Below are 23,228 nucleotides of genomic sequence, written 5' to 3' on the forward strand. Positions count from 1 at the left end.
AAATGTCAAATGCGGTGGTCGAGATTAACTGGAATGTAAAGGGGGCGGCACTCTGTGCCTTGACGTTTAGCTGCTCATTGCCAGACTGCAGCGTCCTCCGGTGCCCAAACGCCTGGGCGAGCTGATTAACTAGTGCGAGGGATCAGCTGCAGTCACTTCAAAGAAGCCGACGCTGCATTGATTAACCTAAGGATTTCGGGCTGACGGATGACGGGGTATGCGATACTGTCGATGTTCACTGCTCCCGTTTCGCGAGGAATGTATGTCTCATAGATAATGCAAGGAGTTCTTCAGTCAGGGAACAAGTGCATGGCTGATGCCATGACCAAACCAGGAGCGGCAATGCGCGGGCACCGGTGGAGACGAAGCTAAACCTAAGCAACACGGGGCCCTGTAGCGGCCAACGTGGGTTCTGGGTTCCCGCAGAAAAACGTGGCATAGGCGATGCAAGCGTGGGCGGTGGTCAAGGGGATTGGTCGGGTGTCGCGGTCGGCGTGAATGGCTTGAGTGGAGGCTGACTGCATGCAACTCACTCAGCACTTTATCGAAATGCAAGTATCCCTAGATGCAGTATCCTTACGTGCGGCCGTTTCAGAGCCGTCTGGTGGTTGCCATGATGCCGGTGGTGGCAGTGGTAGAGGGGTCGCTCTTTCCTTGCTTACAGCCGCCGCTGCCTACATAACCGCGTCGTGTTCGTCGGCGAGACTCTGCTACGCGTCTTGACCACGCACATGCCGCTGCTTGTCTGCAAGGCTGACGTCTTGGAATCCTACCAAACATCACCGCCGCCCGTTGCGACTCGCTAACCGTGGTGCCCCTGCGCGTGCATCTTGCTACTCACGACGCCCCTTGCCGATCTGGGCCCTTTGAAACGCGCAGGAGTAAGGCAGGCTGAGCACAGGACTTCTACCGACTACAACACCCATCTCCTCGCTTTTCTCTACAGACCCAGCACGGACACCGGCCTCTGACTGCTCTGTTTGCGTGCGCCCTCTCTTATACCCTTCAATCGCCGTCGTACGATTGCAGTTCCGGCGACCTAGCAAGCAGCACGCTATCCCCGCCCACGTACTAACCACCGGACTCGCCGTGGCGCGCAACATGACAAACTCTCTTGAGTCCTCGCGGCCCATGCTCGCCAACGTAAGTCATTCTCCCGTATCCACTGCCCGTTTCAGACGTCCCCTGCGTGTGGTCGATGCTCGCCGAGGAGCACCTGCACTGCGTGCTTGACATTCACTCCTTTGCGCCTTCCCTTCCCTTCACACTCACCACCAAACACCTGCCTTTGCGCTCCAACACGCCCGCACCAACACAAACACGCACACCACACAGCGACCATGTCGGAACAAGCACAACAGTCTAACGAGAAGAAGTCGGCCGCCAACCGCGCATCAACCCGCATGTCCACCTACAGCGCCACACCCACCCTCACACCCTCCATCGCGCCCTCGCACCTCTCGCAAGCCTCGTCAACAGCCGGCGACCCCAAGTCACACGACATCAAGACATGGAACGCGGGATTCGACCGCCTCGAAGACAAGCGCCTGGTCCAACAACGGTACGCCCTCAACGAGCGCAAGACAGACGACATGAGCAAGCTGGCGCTGGGAGCAAAGCTGGACCGCGCACTCGCACGTCGCATGTCAGGTCAAGACGCCGTCTTCCGGCCAAAGGGCGCAGAGAAGAAGGAGATTCAGACATAAGCCATGAGGATTGTCGCGAACACCACTTTTCATCTTTTTCGTTTCAGGGAAGCCGCGATTCGAACAGCTGCTCGCAGCCACAGCCGGCCATGCACACGGTCACATTCCTTATGGGGCACGGATTTTGGGGGTTTAGCATGCGAGATATCTGTTCTCGTGCGGGAGGGAGCACACGCAGGTACAATCGAGGGGCCAGGCGGCGTGTTGCTAGGCCTGGGCGACAGCCGGATCCGCAGCAGGACACAAAGGGCTGCGAGTGCTGCTAAGGAGGACCATTCATCACTCTCCGAGACATGACGGCTTCGGATTGAGAGCTTTCTTCGACACTACTATACCAAGGCGTTACATTTCCTACTACTAATTCCATTTTCCCGTTCCAATGCTGCATGTTGTACTCTTCATGGGCTTTTCTATGTCTCTTAGCGCCCGCCTCCTTTCACGTTTATCTACTGAAATGCGAATGACTACGAAACTCTCCTCATTCTATCATTATCTCTGCGCACGTGAAAATCGCCTCATTGTACAGTCTGAATCGCAAAACGCGCGTCTCGCAATCAATCCCACGCCAACCCGTCCCGCACCACACATCATCATCATCATCATCATCATCATCATCATCATGCCAGCCCTGCCGCGAATTAATCATTAATTACCTGCACGCGGCACGTCAAACGTCAGTTGTCAACCCACGCGGCTCGGCACACGCTGCATGCGTGTTGATCCCTTTTGCACGCGCTTTGTTTGTTTGGCGCGCGTGCTGATCACCATAATCTGCATTACTGTTTCCGCGCCTTGCTGGCGTCATTGTGGAGAAGGAGGATGGGTAAGGGGTTTTGCTGGTCCGCTGGTTTGCTGGGCGGAAGGGACCCCCCCTAAGATCGGCGCTCGGAAGGGCTGTTTTTGGGTTGGTGGGTTTGGTGGACAGGGTGGGTTTAGGACGGATTGGATGGACCCCGAGTGGCGGAGTTGGGTCCGCGTTTGACAGACTTGACAGGAGGGAGGGAGGGGGAGCCGTTGGTGCTATTGGAAGGGGAGGGTTATCGATGTGGTGGAGTAGTTTATTGTGTGTGAAGTTTTTTTTCTTTTCTGAGTTGTTATATGGGCTAAGGAAGGTTTTCCCGGAGGGAACGGAGGTGGTGTTTTTCGATAGATGCATTCGCTTTCGTGAACTTTGTTGTTCGCTACATGTAATATTGGCTGTGTCTGCCTGTTTGTTTTCAGATACGCATACGACTTTCGCATGATGGTGATCCATCGTGGACTATTGGGCGTATCTAGGCACATTGGGAGCGCGTTACTCCGTTTTCCATTCGACCCCGATGCTATGCTCCGAGTAGCGATAGCATGAGGTGCTCGCGATCGTGATAGGTACTGAGTACAAACTTCTCTGCTTAGCCTCCTTCCTTTCTGCCATCTCCTCCTCTTTCGCCATGCCAGTCCTACCATTCTACCAAAATTTCCCAGTCTTCCTCCGCTCGTTGGCCAACTCCAATTGTTCTCTAATCCCCCTCAACTCTCCCCTGTGTCTTTCGTGCGTCTCCTCCAGTAACCTTGCGTGTTCTTTCTTCAGTTCCACGAACTCCTCTTCTAATTTCTCATGCCATGGGTAGAGTACGAAGATTTGGAAGCAGAGCGCTGAAGATCCGATGAGGAAGTTTGTGAGGGAGAAGGTGCGGGTTATCATCATGGCGAACTCGGTTGAGCTGGGCGCTTGTCGAACTGATCAAATGGAAGGGTTCAACAGAGAGGAGCGTCTGTTGATGTGTTGAGGTGCAGATTCCCCGGATGGGTTTCGTGAGGAGGAGACGTCTTTTCGTATTTGACTTGTGTGGCACACTTCCTGCGCCAGTGGACCCGGATGGTGATAGACTCCCCGATCGCGAAGGCCTCGGAAGTGATGTTGAGCAAAGAACAAAGAGTGTGAAATGGGAGGAATACGCGGTAAAAGGAAGAAGACCGCCAACTGCGCATACAAGCTGCACTTGACGACCCAAAAGTCGCTCAAAATCAAGTCACATGCATTGTCCTCTTACGTTCCAATTGGATCTTGCTCTTGAAAGTGGCATGATGGTTGCTGTTTTGGGCCAAATGGGACTAAAGCCGAAAGAAAATCAGACCACCGCGCGAAACGAACGGCATGGCTGTGCATCGGCAAACCGGTACATTATCGGCGATCGAGAGCTATACTCTTTGTTTGAACCTGCAGCATAGAAGAGAAGGAAGGAGTTCATGTGTCACAAGAGACCAAGTTTGGTGGTGCGTCGTGGTGATGATGGTTGCGGAAGGCACGCGACACCTAAGCATGGACTAGCGCCGCGCTAACCCGAATGCCAACGCGCGTTGAAAGTGGGAAGAGCTCTCCACTTCTTTGTTACATTGCAAGCTGAACGACTGCTCTTTCCATTCGAATGCATTCTTTTGATGGAATCATCCAATTCCCTTCGGAATGCTGCCAGTCAAACAGCAGACCCTAATGACGTCCTCTTCAGCTACTTCAAGCATACGTCATCATGATACGAGTCCACGGGACCATCGGTAGTGCGGGTATAGCGCATCTATGTAAGTGGTGATACTGCAGCATCGCTGTCTCCTCTTCAAGAAATTTCACATACGAGAGATACTGCAAAGTGAGAGCCAAAACGCAAAAATGACGACCCCCAACATCGAGCTCCTCACAGCGGCCACACCCAACGGCCAAAAGATCTCCATTTTCCTCGAAGAACTCGGCATCCCCTACAAGACCACCGCCATCGATCTATCCAAAGATGAGCAGAAATCCGCCTCATTTCTCAAAGTCAACCCCAACGGTCGCATACCCGCGATTGTAGACCACAGCCGCGACTCATACCCCGTCTTTGAATCTGGAGCCATCTTTCTGTATATCGCCGAACACTACGACAAAGACTTCAAGTTCAGCTTCCAGGATAGTGACGAGCGGATGGATATGATACAGTGGCTCTTCTTCCAGAACGCCGGCGTGGGCCCAATGCAAGGACAAGCGAACCATTTCGTGCGCTACGCACCCGAGAAGATTGACTATGGTACGAAGAGATACAAAAACGAAACAAAGCGGCTTTACTCGGTCCTAGAAACGCGACTCCAGGATAGAGATTATCTCGCAGGCAAAGGCCGCGGCAAGTACAGTATTGCGGATATCACGACCTTTACATGGGTTCGGTGGGCACCATGGGCTGGGATTGAGATGACCAAGTTTCCGAAGCTAAAGAAGTGGTGTGAGGAGATTGAGGAAAGAGATGCGGTCAAGAGAGGGCTTTTGGTGCCGTCGGGCGAAGATCAGATTGAGAAGTTGAGGAGGAATCCTGATGTGCAGGATCCGTTTAAAGCGTGGGTGAGGAAGGGCCAGAAGGAGATCGCGGATACGCATGGAAACTAGTAAGCCCATAGTGCAAAAAGTTGCTGAAGATAGTACCTAGGCAAGTATACACTGCCTCAGAAGCTATCTAGTTGTTGACAATTAAGTGTATGTATGTAGCAACATGCAACACGAGTCCTAGCTACCCCTAGTGTCCCTACGGCATAACCCTACGGATGATCCTCAGAATACTCCCATTCGCGTGAACGAGATCGAAAAAACCTTCCTCACGGTTGCAGGAAATGTCATGAAGGAAGGCAGGAGTGAGTTCCCGAGCTGTCAAGGTTCCGTCCTTCAGAAATTGAAAGATAGTGCCACTCGGGAGATTGGGATCTAAAGGACATACCGAGGTGTCCTCCTTTATGATCATCTTATGACCACGAGCGATGGGTCCAATACGAGTTCGATACGGCTCTACATCCGTGGGCCGGAAATACTGTATTTCCAATAAGTCATGTTCGCTGAATCCCTCGATAGCACCCATAAGGTGACCGTAAGGAAAATTTATCTCGAGCGGGCGTTGGCTGGCGAAGAAGGTCGGTGAGGCCCATTGATTGATTCCTCGGTAAAGCATCTTACGGAAACGGACCAGCTGGAGCCAGCGGGGTATGTTTGTTCCTCGATACCAGCAGTCCTCATCAGCGCGTCTGCGTCCTGTTAATAGAGAAGTAAGGACGTGGTAGGCAATGAGCCAACGAGCTTTGCGCTGCGAATCCTCGACGTATTGGGGGAAGGCAGACTGGTCGTAGTACATGAGGGCGGCGCGGATACATTGCATGACGATTTCGCCTTGTTGGTGGTCTAGTAGCTCTGTTGCCTTTAGGCACAGCTCTGACTTGTCGGTTTCGTGCACAAAGAGCGCAGTGATAGCTGCGCGACCTTCGTCCGTGAGACCTGTAATCTTGCGAGACGGTGGTTCGGCATAACCAAAAAGCTCAGTAAACACTGCGCGACCCGCATCTACGATCGAAAGTGGTTTCCTATAGCGTTTTGTCTGCTCGATAATCTGAGATGCATTGCGGTGGTACCATTCGTCCAAGAAACGGGGAAGAGCAGACCAGAAACCGTCTTTCTGCAATGCGTCCTCGATAGTCGGGCCAGAAGGATACAGCAGCTGCGGATCTTCGGTTTTGTCGTCGTTGTACTCAATCTGGATATGAAGTGCCACAAGGCCGTCATAGAGTTGGGTAGTTTGCTGGTAGGTACTGTTTTGGTTATTCGAGGGCTCCACAGGCGGCTGTGTGATCTTCTCGAAGAGTTCGCGACGGCAAAAAGGACACAGATTGCTGACTTCCTCTCCGTCTTCCGTTGCAAAGGTTATGAGAAGACAGTCTTTGTGAAGAGGATGTCGAGAGCAGTGAGGGCTTGGCTCGACGACTTCCTGGCCCGGATACTCCCACTCACCACGACATATAGCACACGTTGGCTCGTCTGCTGGAGGTGCGACTGAGCGTAGATTGGCAATATATTCTTGTTTCGGCGGGAGCCATTCGAGCTCAGCAACGGTTTCATCGCCGTATTCTGTAGGCATCCTGGTATGGTGACGCGCGATCGAGAACGTGGTGTGGTGGGTGAAAAGGAAGCGAGCAATCACTTAACTGTCTAGAATAGGAGCTCGTGTGTCAACAATGCGCAATGGCTATGTTGTGAAAGTACAAGAATCGAGATGTAGAAACGTGTTCTGCCGGCTACAGTAGTATATAAGATAAGTTCGACAAAATCCTGGGGTAATGTGAACTTTCAGGAGATAGATGTTCGGTTCTTTTCTTGTATGAGATGCTCCATCAATGGAGTCGCCAAAGCATCTAATTTGAACTCACCATGTAAAGCCTACGTCTATCGCTTGTGACCGAGTCTAAGCCCATATGATATGTCTTCTAACCAAATTCAGCTCCTCGAAGGAGGAATTTGCACGTTCGCCACCCTTCCAACTATCGATCTTCAGCGGTGAGACTGGCGCACTTTTCAACGACCTTTTCTCCGCGCAATCTGGATCTTCAATAGGCTCGGGAGGTTCTGTCGGGGGCGCTCGCTCAACCTTAACAAGCATCGAAACCTTATTGAAATCCCCATTCGGTATGAAAACACGGATCTCAGTAACCCATCGATTGTGGCCAAACCGAGTCTTGTGTTGGAGGAGGAAGAACATTACTGCTACAAGGTTCGGCGATCCTAGAGACTGGTAGTTAGTGCATATCCTGTAACTGTTGAGAATTCGAGAGCTTCTGGTGAACATATCAGAGAAAGCTACAATCGTATACATACCCAGCAGAGCGATGAAGTTCTCATTCCCAGCTCTGAAGGTGTATCCTGGCGCATTCGGCACAGCATTTTGTCCCATAGCTCTACTGATGATCTTACGCGTTTCCGGGTTCGCAACTGCCACCGTGAAGAAGTAGTTGATGTTGGACAGGCTTTCTTTGCAATGCCTATTCCAGAGACCCCAGGCAATATCCGAGCTACTTTTGAGGGCAGGCATTTCGTCCGGCTTGACGGAGGGTACATTCCATAGCTTTCTCGCCGCGTACGCGGGGCTCTCACGAGTCAGAAAGAAGATGATACCGGCCTTTGGATTTATTCCAATGGTGGAATCCGCGCCGGTAACCTAGAGCAATGTCAGCTGCATTGCGTCAAGTTTTAGCCATATCAAATTCTACGTGCCCACATACCCTGTATCTGCGCCCTTCAACTTTGTAGTATTGTTCCCTAGGATCTTCTGGTACTTCACCGTTCTCATCTTTCTCCAAGGTAGGCCCGTCTTGATGTTGGATTGTGTGACAGATGTTGTCCCCTCCATCACGTGAATCTCTATCATCTGCATGTAGCTCTTTCAGCATATCTTGAAGGCCGTGGTTTTCTTTCCCCATGACACAGTTTTCGTCAGAGTCTTCGACTTCCGGGTAGTCAGGTTCCGAGTAGCCCCAAAGTGCTAGTTCGCGTTTGAGGGTTCCATCCCAGGGAGTTTCCATTGGTAAATAGAGTTTAATAGCCTCTGGAAGGTTCAAGCTCGTGGCTAGTATCAACATCCGGCCTTTGGTTAAGGCAGCATTCCATAGAACGTCATCGGCGGGCTCTGTCGTCTCGGTGTCAACTAATACGGCGGTTTCGATCCTGTCTTCGTCGATAGCAGCGCAGGAGACATTGGAGTAAGACGAGTCGAAGAAGTTAGCGGTGGCAGAGGCGAGAAGAACAGTACCGAGCGCCAAGAGCTTCGAGATCATCAGGGTAGAATCTAACCCTGGTGGAGGTATTTGCGAGAGTTAAATCGTTTCCAAAGTGGAGCTCCCTGGGTACATATTTAAGTAGCTGGCGCGTAAAGGCCACACAGGTCCGGGCTTTTTCCGTTGATAGCAATGAAAGGTCGACCAGTGCGAAAGAGCAGCAGTTCCTTATTCCCTATCGGCGATTTGATATATGAAGGAAATGAAACGTTGTAGCTACCGAGAGTCACTGTATCTCACACCGCGCGGATCTACTTCCTCAAGCGACGTTTTTGACCCGAGTACCCCAAAGATGAATGCTACCTAGATACACTTACATGTGCGAACAGATCACTCTGAGTAGACGAGACGTCGTCGCAGCCTTCGAGATAGTTTTCAAGTAGAAACGTGGACAAAAATGGTGAAAGGAGCTGCTGATTTGGATACGAGCAGATGAATGCATTATGAAGGCCATGGCCGGTATCTGCACGACATAGTTAAGCCTAGTAAATCTCGCCATCGCCTTCCTCGTCATCGTCATCTCCTCCTTCATCATCGCAATCATCGAATGTCCATGAAGAGTACCACTCATTATCCATATCGCGCACGGTATTGGTACCGCAGTGAACCTCGCCGCCGAAGTTGTGATGTGTGTTCCAGTCGTCGATGTAGATGACATCCATACCCACACTGGCGTACAGCGACTTGAGCTTCTCGGCAAGAACATCCGTTCCGTTCACAACGGGACCCCAGGGGTTGGGGGCAATGTATGTGTCAAAGTCGGTCAAGACAATGCCGTTGATAACACCGGGGAAGAGCGCACCGACCTTCAGCTCATCTGTCGCGTTATTGGAAGAGTTTCCGCCAAATGTCGAGCCACTTGTCGCATTACCGGAAAGAATTGCGGAAAGATCGCCGAAAGGATTTCCGTTAAACATCTCAGGTAGGCGAATAATCTCGTCATCAGTAACTCCTGTTGCTTCCTTGAGGATCTGTAGATTGCCCTCGATACGCTCGGCGCAGCGCTTCTGCACAGACATGAGATCCTCATTGGCAAGCAACTCACTGATAGTGATTGGCGGAACGGGAATGGCAGCACAGGCGAAATCGGAGGTGCAGTTAGCGAATGATTGGCTATCGTTCTTGCGCGAAAAGGCGTGCTCTGAGCCGTGTCCGCTGTCCTTTAGCTGCTGGAACATTTCGACGCCCATCATGGGATCGGTGACCATAACGACCCAACCACGAGGCGAATCGACAGGGATGAACTGGATAAATTCGTCAACGTGGCCGATGACCAGCCAGTCTGTATCGAGAAGAAGGGGATCTTGTGTCTCTTGAGCTTGGAAGAAGGGAAGCAGGAAGTGTTTCTGCTCGCCATGGTTGCCAAGAATCAGACGACCGGCAGGCCAAGTAGTGCCATTAATCTCGTAGGGAGGAATAGTTTCGATGTTACCACCGGAGTTGATCTCATCGCGGGCACCACCAAGCTGCTGGATAGCACCGATACCAGTGTCGCGGTAGTATTCGAAGAGCTGTCTGCCGGCAACGCGCTCGTCCTGGGGAGAACGGATCATGATACGCAGGGTGATGGGTCCGTCGGGACCGGGCATCGAAGCGAAGCCAGGCTCCATGAAGTCCTGCGCCCAGATATCATCGCTTCCGGAGAAGAGGTAAAGTTCCTCTTCGAGGCCAGACTCGTTGACGGCTGTTTGAAGGGCGTCGGTGAAGCGAAGGATCCATGGATTGCCGGTCTCATTACCTTTGACAGCAATGACCTGCTGCACAGGGTCGAGATGAGTATGGGTGAGGACAGGTGCAGCGCGAAGCATGACATCATCAGAAGAGGCACCTATCGAGCTCTCGACATCGAAGCTAATAGTAACGCGGCCGTCCCAGCCATTGGGTCGACGGGTGTCGCGTCCGTCAACACCGAGGACAAGACCCTCACGCAGAGCGGCTGCGCTGAAAGTGGAATTGCCGTCGACATAGCTCCAGGTGCTGTTTTCGCTCGCCTTGTGGAAGATGCGGACATACTTGCGCTGCACGGGATCTTTGATGTAGATGCGACCATGAGCGTCATCGGGAAGCTCAGGCAGTGGAACTGTGCGGAGCGGAGCGAGATATTGCTCGGAGCGCATGACATTGTCAGAAGCATCGTTGCAAGCATCAATTCGCTCGTTGCTGACCGAAGGACCGTTGAGGAGGGCGTTAGAGCAACGCTTGTTCGTGTCTCCAATGTTGGGGAGAAAGATGGCGCCATAGTCGGCAGTCCACTCGGTCTTGCCGTCGCAGTCCTCGCAGTCTTCCACGTCTGTGATGTCGATCGTGCCGTCTCGATTGGTATCAGCTCGGATATTGGCCTTGACCTTGCCGGTTGTAGATGCATTGGTTGGTGTTAGATCGATTGATGCGTCTGATCCACGCGAGACGACTCCGGCAAAGGCGGGACACGCAAGGCCTGATTTGAATTAGCTTTTGTCCATCTGAAAAACGATTGAGTAATGGGTAAGCTTGGTCTGATACTTACAGAGGCCTGAGAGAGCAAGAAGCGCTTGAGAACGCATCTTGAAGCTTGCTCGGAACGATGGATGTAAACTGTTCCCGACGCTTCACCAGGTGTTTATAGGATGGCCGTTCTGGAGCGAATCTTAGATATAGAACGAGATGATCTTCCACTCAGTTAAACGTTGCCTCTATATACAGCTTCCCGATAGCGAGGACGTCACCGGCCGATGCCAATCTTGTTGCCATGACGTTTCCGAAAAGGGCGTTCCGTCGACAAGACCTCGGGAGGCTGTGTTCTCTGTAGATAGGCATCATACAGCCGGCGTATAGCTTGCACAACGTTACCCGAAATGAGTCGACTCCAGTAGCTTGTTAACGAGATCAGTGGATGTTGTGGATGCCCAGGTGTTGTCGCAGTGGAGACGGAGGTGATGACAGTCAAATTGGCGTTTCCGACCGGCGGATTATACGCTGGAGCCAATCAGGGTCGTCGTGTCGGGCCGATAAGATGAACTAGAACGCATGATCGGGACTCCCGTCTCCTTGTTCTTCTTTCTAACAATTGCGCGTCCTCTCAGCCCTTACTTTGACTGTGGCTTCTGTGAAAAATAGCACCGCCTCAACCATTTTGAGTTTTGTGGGTGAATTCGTACTTATAAGGTGAAGTACCCGACATACGCCACAGCCAATAACATGATCATGGATTTGCCGGTATTGACAAAGGGCCCTCGAGTGCGCACCTTCTCTCCCAAAGTTCGCACAGGATGTAATACTTGGTACGTTCTCCGGAAACGTGGTGAAGTGCAGCTGCCTCATCTTCTTTCGTTCCCTCTTCCCACTCTATCGCCTTTGTACCTGCGATCCTTAAGAAACACCGTGTTATACACCGAAGATGACCTTTCTGCGCGCGACAATTTGGGTGGTCGACACAACGGAGCTTTTGCTAATGTGCTTTCGCAGCAAGTAAGTGTGTTTGGGCGTTATCTCGCCAGTGCACCACCTGTTTCTTCATACCAGGATTTGTGTTCCGCAATTGTGTTTGGAAACAGCGTGGCATCCACGATCGCCCAACATATCAGGCTCAACATACTGACATACCGCGTGTTGATCTACAGAATACGCCGAAAGAAATGTGACGAAGAGAAACCAACCTGCCGTCGATGTAGAGAGGGCCAAGTGAAGTGTGATGGGTATGCGCCATTGCCACCTCAAAAGAAGCAATCACCTACTAGAGAGAAAGCCATCCAAGCCTCTGCAGCAAGCAAGTGCACCGTCGCTCGTCGTCAGACGCGTAGCACATCCCCAGACGTCGGATCTGGCTTTGGCCTTTTCGGTAGCGCGCGCGAACGGCTCTTCTTCTACCATTTCTGCTCCATCACCATCGTCGATTTCGTTCGTCTCGCCACTCCGAAAGACTTCTGGTCCCGAAGAGTGCTTCCGATGAGCCATAACGAGCCTGCGGTGCGACATGCAGTGGTTGCGCTCGGTGCAGCCCATCAGCTCTACCTCCAAAAGCTTTCAGCGCCTCTTCTGGAAGATACAAACGCGTCTATGGCCCGTCTGGAAGTTATTGCTACACAGCATTACAACAAAGCCATCGGAGACCTAGTGTGCATCAAGGATTCCCAGACGTCAACGACCGTTGATGCTGAGGTCACGATTCTGACCTGCTGTTTACTCTTTGTTTGCTTGGAGAACTTGCTTGGTCGCTTCGACGAGGGCATTCGTCACATGCGGGCCGGCGCACGTCTGTTGGAAACATGCAACCTGTCGGCCGCTTCAAGCGACTCGAAACAGCTGATGCAGGAGATCGGGACCGTGTTACTTCGCTTCGGTGTGGACGCAGCCATGCTCGTTGACGATGAAGACGTCATCTCCGACATGACGCCATATGCCACGCCATTGATTGAGATTGAGGAAGAGCAGACACCGTTTCCAAGCGTTGCAGAATGCAAAGAGGCCTTGTGGGACCTGGAAATCAGGCTGTTCAATACCGATCCTGGTTGTGATGGAGATGAAGAGACTACGATAGATCGTAGTCCAGATAGCGAAACGATAGAGCTCACCGCATCTTTCGAGCGTTGGAAGAAGAAGTTCGACCTCCTCGTCTCAGCTTTGGCCGACTCACGGAGTTTACCGAAGGAAGTTCAGCGCGAACTACTTGTCCTCATGCTTCGCAGATGCGCACTGGAAATCATCCTACTTCCAGAGACTGAAGACAACGACGAAGAGTTATCGAGGCTCAACTATGAGCTCCTGGACATGGCAGGGCATTTGTATAGTATGGAGGCATCGTGGTTGGGACGGCCAATGTTCACGCTGGATAGCGACACGATTCCTTCGCTGTTTTTTACAGCGACATTCTGCGAGGACCCCATCTTGGTTCAGCGCATCATCACTCTTTTACGCCAATCTCGACGGCGAGAAGGTCCTTGGGATAGCTGGGAAGCTGCGAATAAGCTTGAGCTGGGGCCAAAGAAACTGTGTAGTGTTAGCAATTAGCTGGCTTCAATTCAACATACTGCTCCAATTAAGCTTGAGAAAAGTCATGAAAGATGAGTCGTCATAGCCATGGTTCAGCGACAGCTAGGGTCTTGCGCAATCAGTTGCGACAGAAAAGATGTAGTGGTGAATCCGAGGTACTCTTCTTCTGCTTCAGACTTGTCGTGCATTTGCCACAAAGACTGGATAAAGCTTCGTAGAGAGTGTATACGCATTGCATAGACGGTATGTGAAGGATGGTGCATTGAAAAGCCTGGTTGGAGGGTATAGCAAAGGAAGAGGAGAAACGCGCGATAATTCGGGTAGCTGTGCGGGGCTGCCAGCCATCAGGCTCACAACGCGCCTGCCATCTCCGCCTCCTCACACAAAGTCTTCTCTCAATATAACACCACCACCACGTCCTCAAACATCTCGACGAATATCGTACATATCGCATTGATCCTGTTCAGAGCGGCAGCTATCTTCGAGTTGGTGTAATATGTGAGAAAGACCTTGTGGCATTTTATGTCAGTGCCACTAGGATCCGAATCGACCGCGGAACGCGTCTCAACCCTTCAGGGCTGATGTCTCTGACCAACACTTCTTCGCCCTCCATGTCCACGCAGCCACATGTGAAGAGCGGTCATTGATCACTCTTGGCTCGACCGACTGATGTCATATTTGAGTCTACTGACGCGACATGCACACGCCGCAGCTACTGGCTGGAAGGTGCAGCCCACCCCATTTCATTATGACGACACGATGCGCGACGCGTTCTGGGGCAAGGTGATATATCCTTAAGTCTCGCCTAGATTAGAACAACAGTGTACGATACAGACCAGAAGAACAAGTAAGGTATTGAACAGCCAGCTACACCTAAAGCATCATGGACACCATCAAAAAAGCCATTGGCAGCGCCTTCGATCCCAACACAGACATCCCCGATCTCAGCGGAAAGGTGAGCTTATCTATCCCTCTACATGTGCAGGAATCTAATGCCTCCTTCAGGTCTATGTCGTAACAGGCGGCTCCGCTGGAATCGGATACGGCATCGTCGCGCACCTCCTTCAGCACAACCCCGCGAAAATCTACCTCCTGTCGAACAAGGAAGAGCACGCCGACGAAGCTCAGGAAGCGCTCAAGGAATGGGGTGACATAAGCAAAGTGGAGTGGCGCAAGTGCAATCTCGAAGACTTCAAGCAGGTCGATGAGGTAGCCAAGTCGCTGGCAAAAGAGCTGGACAGGCTTGATGCTTTGGTCTGCAATGCGGGATTGGGCGTTGGCGTATACAACGAGACTCGGGATGGTCTCGATAGCCACATGCAGGTCAACATCTTCTCGCAGGCCCATCTCACGCTCATGCTATTGCCTATACTGCAGAAGACGCCCGACTCGCGCATTGTACACCAATCTTCCGACCTACACAGGGGAGCCGACTCGAGCATGAAGTTTGAATCCATCCAGGAGATCAACCAAGACATCGGTGCGATGAAGCTCTATAACCGCACCAAGCTAGCGCAGATCCTCTTTCTTCGCGAGCTGTACCTCCGTATCAAGGCTGGAGAGTTCGGTCAAGTCACAGAGAGCACGGGCTTACCGTGGATCAACGCGACGCACCCTGGTGGCGTGATAACGGATCAGCAAGATCAGGCAATCGAGGCCTATGGCACTGCTGGAAAGATTGGGGTCAAAGCCGTGCGACCGTTCATGAAAGACCCAGTAGCGGAGGGGTGTCGCCCAGCCTTGTTTGCTGCAGCATCGCCCGATGTTTCGAAGGAGCAGATTCAAGTAAGTCAACTCTGGAAGTTCTTTTCATCGCAAACTCAAGCTAACTGCCACCAGAACTCGTACATTGTTCCTGATAAGAAGGTTCAAGAAGCGTCCAAGCAGGCCAGGGACGAGAAGTTGCAGAGAAACTTGTGGAGGCTAACCAAGGAAGTCCTAGAATCGAAGATTGGGAGCAGCTTGCCATACGAGATGAGAACTGAAGTTGTCAACACTGCGTAGACCGAGGGTAAATAACGGTCCGATTCTGGATGGACAATATCCGATTATGACTCAGGTGCCTGTTAGATACGCTCCACAGTTTATCACACTCGCGTCTAATGAACGATACTCAAGTTCCATGGAAGGTAGGCGAACTAAACGCGACTCACGCGTCAGCAATGTGTATGACGCGTTACATAACCCAAAGCTCAACCCCAAAGCAAGGTCATATCCCACTACAAAGCGTATGCAGCGTCTAGATCAAGACCTATAAGCTGCTATCACAGTCTTGATCGTCGCAACCCCAGCATGTAGTTTGAAGGGCGTGTTGTGGTGCCCCGCTAACGTCATAGTACCAAGTGGGGTCCCAAGAGGCTCTGGGCAACTTCAACTGTACAGTCATGATGCGGTATATAATCGCCAGCATCGCTTTCAAAACCATCATTACAAATCTCAGTTGTCTCAAGCGTCTCAAACCCAAACACAATTTTATCTTTCCACAACACACCAAACACCATCATGTCCAAGCTTACCGACTTCAAGCTCCTCTCTTTCGATGTGTATGGCACCCTGATAGACTGGGAGGCGGGCGCTTTGACCGCCCTCCAGCCCCATCTTAAGAAGTCTGGTCAAGAGAACATGGATCGCAAGCACATTATGCAAGTCATGCACAAGATCGAGGCCAGGGTTGAGAGCGAACACGGCCATCTCAAGTACTCAGAGGTACTCGCAATGGTGCTTCCTGAGTTGTGTGAGAAACTCGGTTTGGAGAAGCCGAGTGAAGAAGAGAACAAGGCATTTGGAGCCAGTATCGGACACTGGCCTGGATTCTCAGATATACCATCTGCTTTGGAGAGGTTGTCCAAGTACTTCAAGCTTGTCGTCCTTTCCAATGTCGACCATGATTCATTCAAGCTCGGAAATGCGAACGGGCTCAAGGGATACAAATTCGACGCGGTCTACACTGCCCAAGATATCGGATCTTACAAGCCCGACCTGAAGAATTTCAAATACATGTTGGCCAAGGTGAAGGAGCAATTCGGAGTCGAGAAGCATGAGGTGCTGCAGACCGCGCAATCGCAATACCACGACCACCACCCAGCAAAGGACATGGGAATCAAGAGTTCATGGATTTACAGGCCGGGCGCGGTTATGGGAAACCGCGATGATCCTGTATATAACTGGAAGTTCGACACGTTGGCCGACATGGCGGATGCCGTGGAAAAGGAGGCCGCAGAGCAGGGAAAGTAGGCAGAGATGGGAGATTGTGTGGTTGTGTGCATTGACACTGGAGGCGGACGCTAGAAGTACTCCAACTTTTGTTCTGGATTCAACAAGGAAGATATCAATGCAAAGCGCAGCCTTGGCGCCTGTTACTTTTCGGACCCAGAACATTTGCCGCGCGAGGCCGCCAACACTGTGATTAGTCTGCGTTAGCTTGCGGGGTGCAGATGCTTTCTCCTCCTCCGGACGCCACAATCTATTGCTTCGCTGTGAACTCAAAAAGCTTTTTCCCAATAGAAATGAGCTGATCATCCCAAAAGCAGACTGGGAGGATAGGGTCTATGTGCGATCTTCCTGCGCGATGCAGTTCTGTTCTGCAGCTCTGTTCTGCAGCCGTGCCGTACTAATACAGGCACGTAATCATCATGGATGCCCAGCTGCGTCCGGTGAGCGGGCGACGAGAGAAAATTGCCTCCACGGACCTTTACTCAAGCGCCTTGGAGAGGGAAAGTAATCTTTATGGGGGTAAGCTTCGGAGGCAAGTGAAGATGCAAGTTCACAACATGGCTCCGGACACCCTTGCACAACCGATATCTTGACTCGGTAGTGCCCTATCGTGGCTCGGCAACGTCATTATTCGCCAGCCACGTGCCGTTCTCACCCTTCAACACCAACGTTGTACCCATCACGACCGCAAGCTAGCGCCAACACGAATAAGCGCATGCGAGATTATCCGTAGCAATAGTCACATCGCCTGCATCCCCGCAGTCTCTCCGCTATCCGTTGCCGATAGCGCCAGTCGGCACCCATGGCGGACCGACTCCCTGCACCGCCATCGGCAGAAGTACGGGAGCAAGAAAATACTATGAAAGCAACGCATTTCTCCCCGCGATGGTGGAAGAGAAGGCTAGCCATCATCATGATTTTCTCCGGTAGCACTGCTTTGCTATTCTGGTACTTTGGCGCTTTCAGCCAGGCCAGGCCATACCAGCCTGGTACACCCCAACGACCGGACCCTCCGAGTTATGAGACACCAGACGGTTCTCTACTCGTCACCTTGCCGGAGTATGGGTCTTTCCAGGGAACACAGTTTCTCATGAACCTGAAGAAGACGGAGACTTTGAGTCGGCCAGTGGATGCGTGGATGAATGTTGAGTACTCTACGCAGCCTGTTGGTCACGGAAGGTTTATGCCAGTAACATGGCCCGAACCGTTCGATGGTACAAAGGATGCGACTTCAATTGGACCGGCTTGCTTCCAGAACATGTACGGCTCCCTTGGGCAGTCAGAAGCTTGCCTCACCATCAACGTATACCGACCTTCGGGTATCCCTATGGACCAGAAACTCCCCTCCATGGTCTTCTTGCACGGAGGCTCGTTTGTCTCGGGCTCTCACCGCAGCTTTGACGGTCCTCTATTTGTGGAGCAGAGCCAGTCGCCTCTCATGGTTGTCACCGTTCAGTACCGACTGGGTGCGCTCGGCAGCTTGCCAGCCAAGTTCATGCAAGAAGAGGGTCTTCTCAATCTGGGTATCCGCGATCAGAAGATGGCATTGGAGTTCTTGCAGAAGTACATCGGCGACTTTGGAGGCGACAAAGACCAGATCACGCTCGCCGGTCAAAGTGCTGGCGGCCACTCGGTCGGTATCCACCTTTTCCACAACTACGCAGAAGATGCCGGAAAGCCTTTGTTCAGCAAGGCTATCTTATCTTCAGGTTCACCGACCGCTCGCGCATTCCCAGGTGTCGACTACCCTCTCTACCAAAAGCAAGTCGCAGACATCATGGACTACCTAAACTGCCCAGAGTCGCCCAGCTCAGCCGCTCTGGACTGTCTTCGCGCCGCAGAGGCCGATGACATCCAGTTTATGTCTTCTTCGCTATACAACGCCCACAACTACAACATCACCTGGCCATGGCAACCCGTCTCTCCCGGTCCCCTCCTTGAGAAGCGCGGTTCAACTTCCGGCGAAGATGGCACTTTCTTCAACATCCCAATGCTCATCTCATCTGTGACCGACGAAGGCACAGGCTTCGCGCCCCAAGACCTCCGTACCAACGCCGAGTTCCTCAACTTCTGGAAGACCCTCACTCCAGGCCTAACACCGGAAGATCTCGCCGATCTCGAGACCTTGTACCCAGACATCAAGCCCCAGCAGGGCACCCTTGGCTACGTCTCGGACCAATTCGCCCGCGTATCCGAAGCTTACGGCGACTACTCCTACATCTGTCCTGTCCAAGACACCGCATCAGTCATGGCCTCTACCTCCGCCCCCGTCTACAAAGCACGCTTCAACACACCAAACTGGGCGCCAACATACTTGGGTGTACCACACGCTAGTGACTCCTCGTACTTCAATGGCCAGGCGAACACACAATACCCTGAGATTGCAGACATGTACAGTGCCTACTGGGCCAGCTTTGTTGTCAGTGGCGACCCAAGCACATACAGCTTGGGATACAGTCCCAAGTGGGAGCAGTATGAGGGCACTGGCGGTAGGCAATTGGTGATTAACCCTCCGACTGAGGGTGGCTCGATGATGGAGGATGAAGGTACCGCTATTAGGATGGAGCAATGTGCTTGGTGGAGGGATCCGGAGAGGGCTAAGAGGCTTAACAAGTAGGGCTTGTTCTCTTCTCACCGTTGCTGATATGTATATATGATGATAATAATTTTTTGATCTATGAGGTATCGCTGTGATCTGCTTGGTCATTACTCGTGTTCATGACGGTGATAGAGGAAAAGGTTTGCGCACGTGAGAACTATATAATTCCAGTCTGTACCAGATCCATGCTAAAACGACTGGTCAGGCTGTACAAGGAAGTCGCGTGGGAGGCGCTGAGAGTGCAGGCATCTACGACCCCGCACATGTGTCCCCGGGTCTTACGCACTTCTCTTATCCTTTTGCTGTGCCGCATTCCTACATCTACCGCCACGTCACCATTCACCTGTCACACATTAGCTATGTCGTGCACTTGCTTTCCTGGCGATGTTGTGCCCATGATTGTTGAGCTCGCATCGATTTCACGGCGAGCCTGGAGCACAACGAAAAGACCCTCGAACGCCCTACATCGATACCCCCTTTGAGGACTCAATCCGCGCTCGCGACGACCGTTTCCGGGATGATTTGCGATGTTTGCAAGCGATGTTTGGAGGGGATGCACGACCCCACTCTTACACCGCGCCTTCGAGCCACAGAACGAGGGGAACACAGATCTCGTCGCACGCTGTTAGACATCGAAAAACACGTGTTTGGGCATCACCGTACACGTGAATCTCTGGTACAATCAATCGAACACCGTTGCCTCATCTGCGTTAAGTTTAAAACCTATGAGCATAAACTTACACGTACCGACGATGACTTCCTCACGAGTTTCAGTGTATCTGCCTCTAAAGAACAGATATTCATAAATCTTATGTGGAGGGGATTGCAATCTGGATTGTCACTTCTGCTGCCACTCGAAGGCATGCAGGAGCAAGCAGATTTGATCCTTGAGCTGAACGACAACACAGATGGCCAGCGCTCTCGGAAGCTGATCGACGAATGGGACAAAAATTGCTTCGCCAAACATTCACGATGCGCACAGACTGGTGACTCTGCCTTTCTGCCTACGAGAATACTTGAGTTCGAAGATGGCAGTAACCCTACCAGATGTAGGCTGGTCTTGCGAGAAGAGATACACTCCAACTCAAAATACACTGCATTGTCTTATCGTTGGGGTACTGCAGGGAAACCAGGAAAACTTTGTCTTTTGCAGTCCACATTCGATACTATGCGCAATGGACTGCCTCTCGGGTCCCTTCCAAAGACGTATGTCGATGCCATCCACGTCACCGCACGACTAGGCATTCGATACATTTGGATTGATGCGCTCTGTATAATACAGGATTCTCCAAAGGATTGGCGTTCTGAAGCTGCTGCGATGCAAGCTGTTTACCGCAACTCATACCTTACTATCTCGGCCGTCGCGGGGGATCACGATGACTCAGGTCTATTCTATTCACGAGACCCCGCTAAAGTCCAGCCGACCCTCGTCAATATCGCATACGTATCATGCGATAAGCCTGAGCCTTTTTTTCATACAAGTGAAGAAGGAGCGGCGATAGCGTCTTTCGGACTTGGTAACGTCACGACGAAGCGTGGCTGGTGTCTTCAAGAACGTCTTTTGCCATCTCGTGTATTGCACTTCGGGTCGCAGCAAGTCTTCTGGGAGTGTCAAGAACAACACGCGTCTGAGACAATGCCATGGTCTATGTATTACGGTCACCGGGATCGTGGTGTTCCTAGAAAAAGACTATGGAAATTTCTAATCGGCGAGGAAACCTCTTCTGACCCAGAAAATCCTTATAAGAACCTATTCCTCGAGTGGTATGCTACGCTATCCATCTATAATAACTGCCAACTCACTCATGCATCCGACAAGCTCGTGGCTATATCTGGCTTGGCTGACGATATGAGGTCAGCGTTGAACACTCGCCGACCTCATACACATCACAAATATATCGCTGGCTTGTGGGCGGAAGACCTTCGCTTTGGCCTGTGCTGGTTATCAAAAGGGTTGGGTAGAAAACCAGAAGTTTACCGAGCTCCCTCTTGGTCTCCAATGTCACTAGATGGACCGATACACTGGTATGGATCGCCAGAGACAGGTGAATTAACATGGCACGTCGCCGATGCGAATTGTACGGCGGTAACGCATTGTATCAACGATTTGGATACGGGCGAAGTCACTGGTGGACAGCTCAAGCTGAGAGGTCCTTGGATGGCCATACAAACCACCACAGCAAGATATGAAGATGACGAGCCCAACGTTCGCCACCTAGCGTACTTTCAACACTACGACCCGGATTCATTGCCCGACAGATCCCAAGGTATTGAGGTGAGTCTTCTGGTGTTCTACGACGCCATGGACGATATCATGGAGCAAGCATTCTGCGTGCCTATGTACACAACTTCGGTCCAGGGGACTAATAATTACTTTCGTGGCATCGTCCTAGTACCAGTGGAGGATAGACCCTCAACATACCGCCGCATCGGTTTTATGGTGGGTGTCTTCCATATTGAAGAGGTAATGCGGACCTTCATCTCGGAATTAGAGATACGAAGCGTCACAGTTATATAGGGTCTTTGATTTGCACTGTACGGTGTCTAGATAGCATAGGTTTGCAGCATACATGAACTTTGTACTAGTTTTACAAATGGCCAAGAGTCACCGTGGATATATACACCACTGATCACGAGAACATCGAAAGGCGCAGAAGTCAGCGAACACCTTTCGGCTCTGTTCAGTCTTGCGTCTGAATGCAGCGAATACCTACAGGATGGGTCTTGATTTTGCGCACAGCGTGTAGACTGGCCATGTCTTCGCACAACAGATTCTTTGCGCTCTTCCAAAAATGCCAGAGCTACCTAGGTACTTTAGGCGGGTGGCCTGCCACAAGATCAGGTAAAGGCCGCGACAATTGAAGATAGGTTAGGTAAGAACCTCCAGACAGGGCAATAATGAGCGTGCCATCTACGTTCATATTAGCAATATATGCCATGTTGCGAATACGACTGGCACTAAAGGTGCTTCCCTTCCCGCTTTCCATGTTTGAAGCTTGCTGGCGAAGGGATGTTAGATGTCGTCTGAACTCGCCTTTCTTGTTAAACGTCTTTAGGGCAAGTCGATGCCTTTGACTTCTTGGAAGGCGTACATACATGGCGAGAGGATGTTCATCCGCAAGGGTCTCAGCAGCCACCTATGTCTGTATCTTCGACTATGCTTGAGTGTTCAAAAGCTGCTTGGCGCAGCGAGAGCGCGACGGGCGAGTAACGGACTGTACATCTCAGCCCGGAACAGGCCAGATAAAAATACAAGAGATGTGACGACATCTTGAAGCAGAGCTGCGACTGTTCTAGTACCTGGATACAGTTTTGTAGGGCGTGGTGGTGGGGTAAAAAGGCTGTCGTCGTGGAAATGTCATCCACCAACATCTTCAACATCAAAAAAAGAGCTGAAACGACCAAATGGACCGAAACAAAAAGACTAGAACGTACAAGCCCGACGTGGGGGTCGAACCCACAACCTTGAGATGTACTGAGTAATCGTGTCTGTTAGACCGTGAAAGACTAAGAGTCTCACGCTCTACCGATTGAGCTAGCCGGGCTAGTAATGTTGTTCGATGGAATGCTGCTTTCTAGTAACCTTTATATACCAAGCAACGCCATCTCTAGTTCGAGAGCATGGTTGTACAGCTTTTCAGGATGAAGTTTGCCATGCCTGAAAGTATGGTGGGCGGGGCGGGGAGGATGTCCGCGGGACGCTTGGAAAATTTCATTAGTGGAACACCAACCATCTGCATGCTCGGTAAAACACCACCGTAACCTGCTGGCTATTGGCCATGGCCGTATTGATCACTTCACCTCGAAGACGTTTGCAAGACATTTACTTTTCGGACTTACGGCTCGTTGCGACAGTGAGATCACTTGACCGGAATCACTTACTATCTGGTCTTCAAACTGCGATCACTACACGAGATTACAATGATTAGTAGGTTACACTACCCTTGGACGGATTTGCAACGATTCCTAGGCCACGAATGCACAATGCTATTTTGGGCGTATCGGCTGCGCCTTCGGTGCGAGTTTACGAGCCACAGCCTCACTCTACCAACAATCCGAATAGATAGTCTCAACCGTTGAAGATAACATCAAATCGTTGGAAGAAGCATAATGATGCACCCGCAAATTGTACTCTCTCAACTTCAAAG

At 51.5% G+C, this 23,228-nt stretch overlaps 10 protein-coding genes and 1 non-coding gene across 11 annotated transcripts; 6 read left to right on the forward strand and 5 right to left on the reverse strand.

Annotated features, from left to right (window-relative positions):
- Positions 1-1,101: 1,101 nt before the first annotated feature.
- J4E88_002437 (uncharacterized protein) lies at positions 1,102-1,706 on the forward strand (the record flags this gene model as incomplete). Its single annotated transcript, XM_049396102.1, has 2 exons — positions 1,102-1,143; positions 1,377-1,706. 2 exons carry the CDS (start codon positions 1,102-1,104, stop codon positions 1,704-1,706), a joined length of 372 nt encoding a protein of 123 aa, XP_049258506.1.
- A 1,447-nt stretch (positions 1,707-3,153) lies between these two features.
- J4E88_002438 (uncharacterized protein) lies at positions 3,154-3,393 on the reverse strand (the record flags this gene model as incomplete). Its single annotated transcript, XM_049396103.1, has 1 exon — positions 3,154-3,393. The coding sequence occupies one exon, from the start codon at positions 3,391-3,393 to the stop codon at positions 3,154-3,156; it is 240 nt and encodes a 79-aa protein (XP_049258507.1).
- A 960-nt stretch (positions 3,394-4,353) lies between these two features.
- J4E88_002439 (uncharacterized protein) lies at positions 4,354-5,100 on the forward strand (the record flags this gene model as incomplete). Its single annotated transcript, XM_049396104.1, has 1 exon — positions 4,354-5,100. One exon carries the CDS (start codon positions 4,354-4,356, stop codon positions 5,098-5,100), a length of 747 nt encoding a protein of 248 aa, XP_049258508.1.
- A 136-nt stretch (positions 5,101-5,236) lies between these two features.
- J4E88_002440 (uncharacterized protein) lies at positions 5,237-6,610 on the reverse strand (the record flags this gene model as incomplete). Its single annotated transcript, XM_049396105.1, has 1 exon — positions 5,237-6,610. The coding sequence occupies one exon, from the start codon at positions 6,608-6,610 to the stop codon at positions 5,237-5,239; it is 1,374 nt and encodes a 457-aa protein (XP_049258509.1).
- A 324-nt stretch (positions 6,611-6,934) lies between these two features.
- J4E88_002441 (uncharacterized protein) lies at positions 6,935-8,300 on the reverse strand (the record flags this gene model as incomplete). Its single annotated transcript, XM_049396106.1, has 3 exons — positions 6,935-7,251; positions 7,345-7,684; positions 7,749-8,300. 3 exons carry the CDS (start codon positions 8,298-8,300, stop codon positions 6,935-6,937), a joined length of 1,209 nt encoding a protein of 402 aa, XP_049258510.1.
- Positions 8,301-8,782: 482 nt separating this feature from the next.
- On the reverse strand, positions 8,783-10,843 carry J4E88_002442 (uncharacterized protein; the record flags this gene model as incomplete). Its single annotated transcript, XM_049396107.1, has 2 exons — positions 8,783-10,737; positions 10,807-10,843. The coding sequence occupies 2 exons, from the start codon at positions 10,841-10,843 to the stop codon at positions 8,783-8,785; spliced, it is 1,992 nt and encodes a 663-aa protein (XP_049258511.1).
- A 1,381-nt stretch (positions 10,844-12,224) lies between these two features.
- On the forward strand, positions 12,225-13,286 carry J4E88_002443 (uncharacterized protein; the record flags this gene model as incomplete). The annotated part of the gene is made up of 1 exon (XM_049396108.1): positions 12,225-13,286. The coding sequence occupies one exon, from the start codon at positions 12,225-12,227 to the stop codon at positions 13,284-13,286; it is 1,062 nt and encodes a 353-aa protein (XP_049258512.1).
- Positions 13,287-14,151: 865 nt separating this feature from the next.
- On the forward strand, positions 14,152-15,272 carry J4E88_002444 (uncharacterized protein; the record flags this gene model as incomplete). Its single annotated transcript, XM_049396109.1, has 3 exons — positions 14,152-14,223; positions 14,274-15,053; positions 15,108-15,272. The coding sequence occupies 3 exons, from the start codon at positions 14,152-14,154 to the stop codon at positions 15,270-15,272; spliced, it is 1,017 nt and encodes a 338-aa protein (XP_049258513.1).
- Positions 15,273-15,770: 498 nt separating this feature from the next.
- On the forward strand, positions 15,771-16,502 carry J4E88_002445 (uncharacterized protein; the record flags this gene model as incomplete). Its single annotated transcript, XM_049396110.1, has 1 exon — positions 15,771-16,502. The coding sequence occupies one exon, from the start codon at positions 15,771-15,773 to the stop codon at positions 16,500-16,502; it is 732 nt and encodes a 243-aa protein (XP_049258514.1).
- A 781-nt stretch (positions 16,503-17,283) lies between these two features.
- J4E88_002446 (uncharacterized protein) lies at positions 17,284-19,098 on the forward strand (the record flags this gene model as incomplete). Its single annotated transcript, XM_049396111.1, has 1 exon — positions 17,284-19,098. One exon carries the CDS (start codon positions 17,284-17,286, stop codon positions 19,096-19,098), a length of 1,815 nt encoding a protein of 604 aa, XP_049258515.1.
- A 3,418-nt stretch (positions 19,099-22,516) lies between these two features.
- On the reverse strand, positions 22,517-22,625 carry J4E88_002447. The gene has a single exon. It is a non-coding gene; the product is annotated as a tRNA-Lys (tRNA).
- Between the last annotated feature and the right edge of the window lie 603 nt (positions 22,626-23,228).

Source organism: Alternaria novae-zelandiae (assembly GCF_023758075.1).
Source record: "Alternaria novae-zelandiae strain BMP 2774 chromosome Unknown scaffold_3, whole genome shotgun sequence".
NCBI classification, from domain to species: domain Eukaryota; kingdom Fungi; phylum Ascomycota; class Dothideomycetes; order Pleosporales; family Pleosporaceae; genus Alternaria; species Alternaria novae-zelandiae.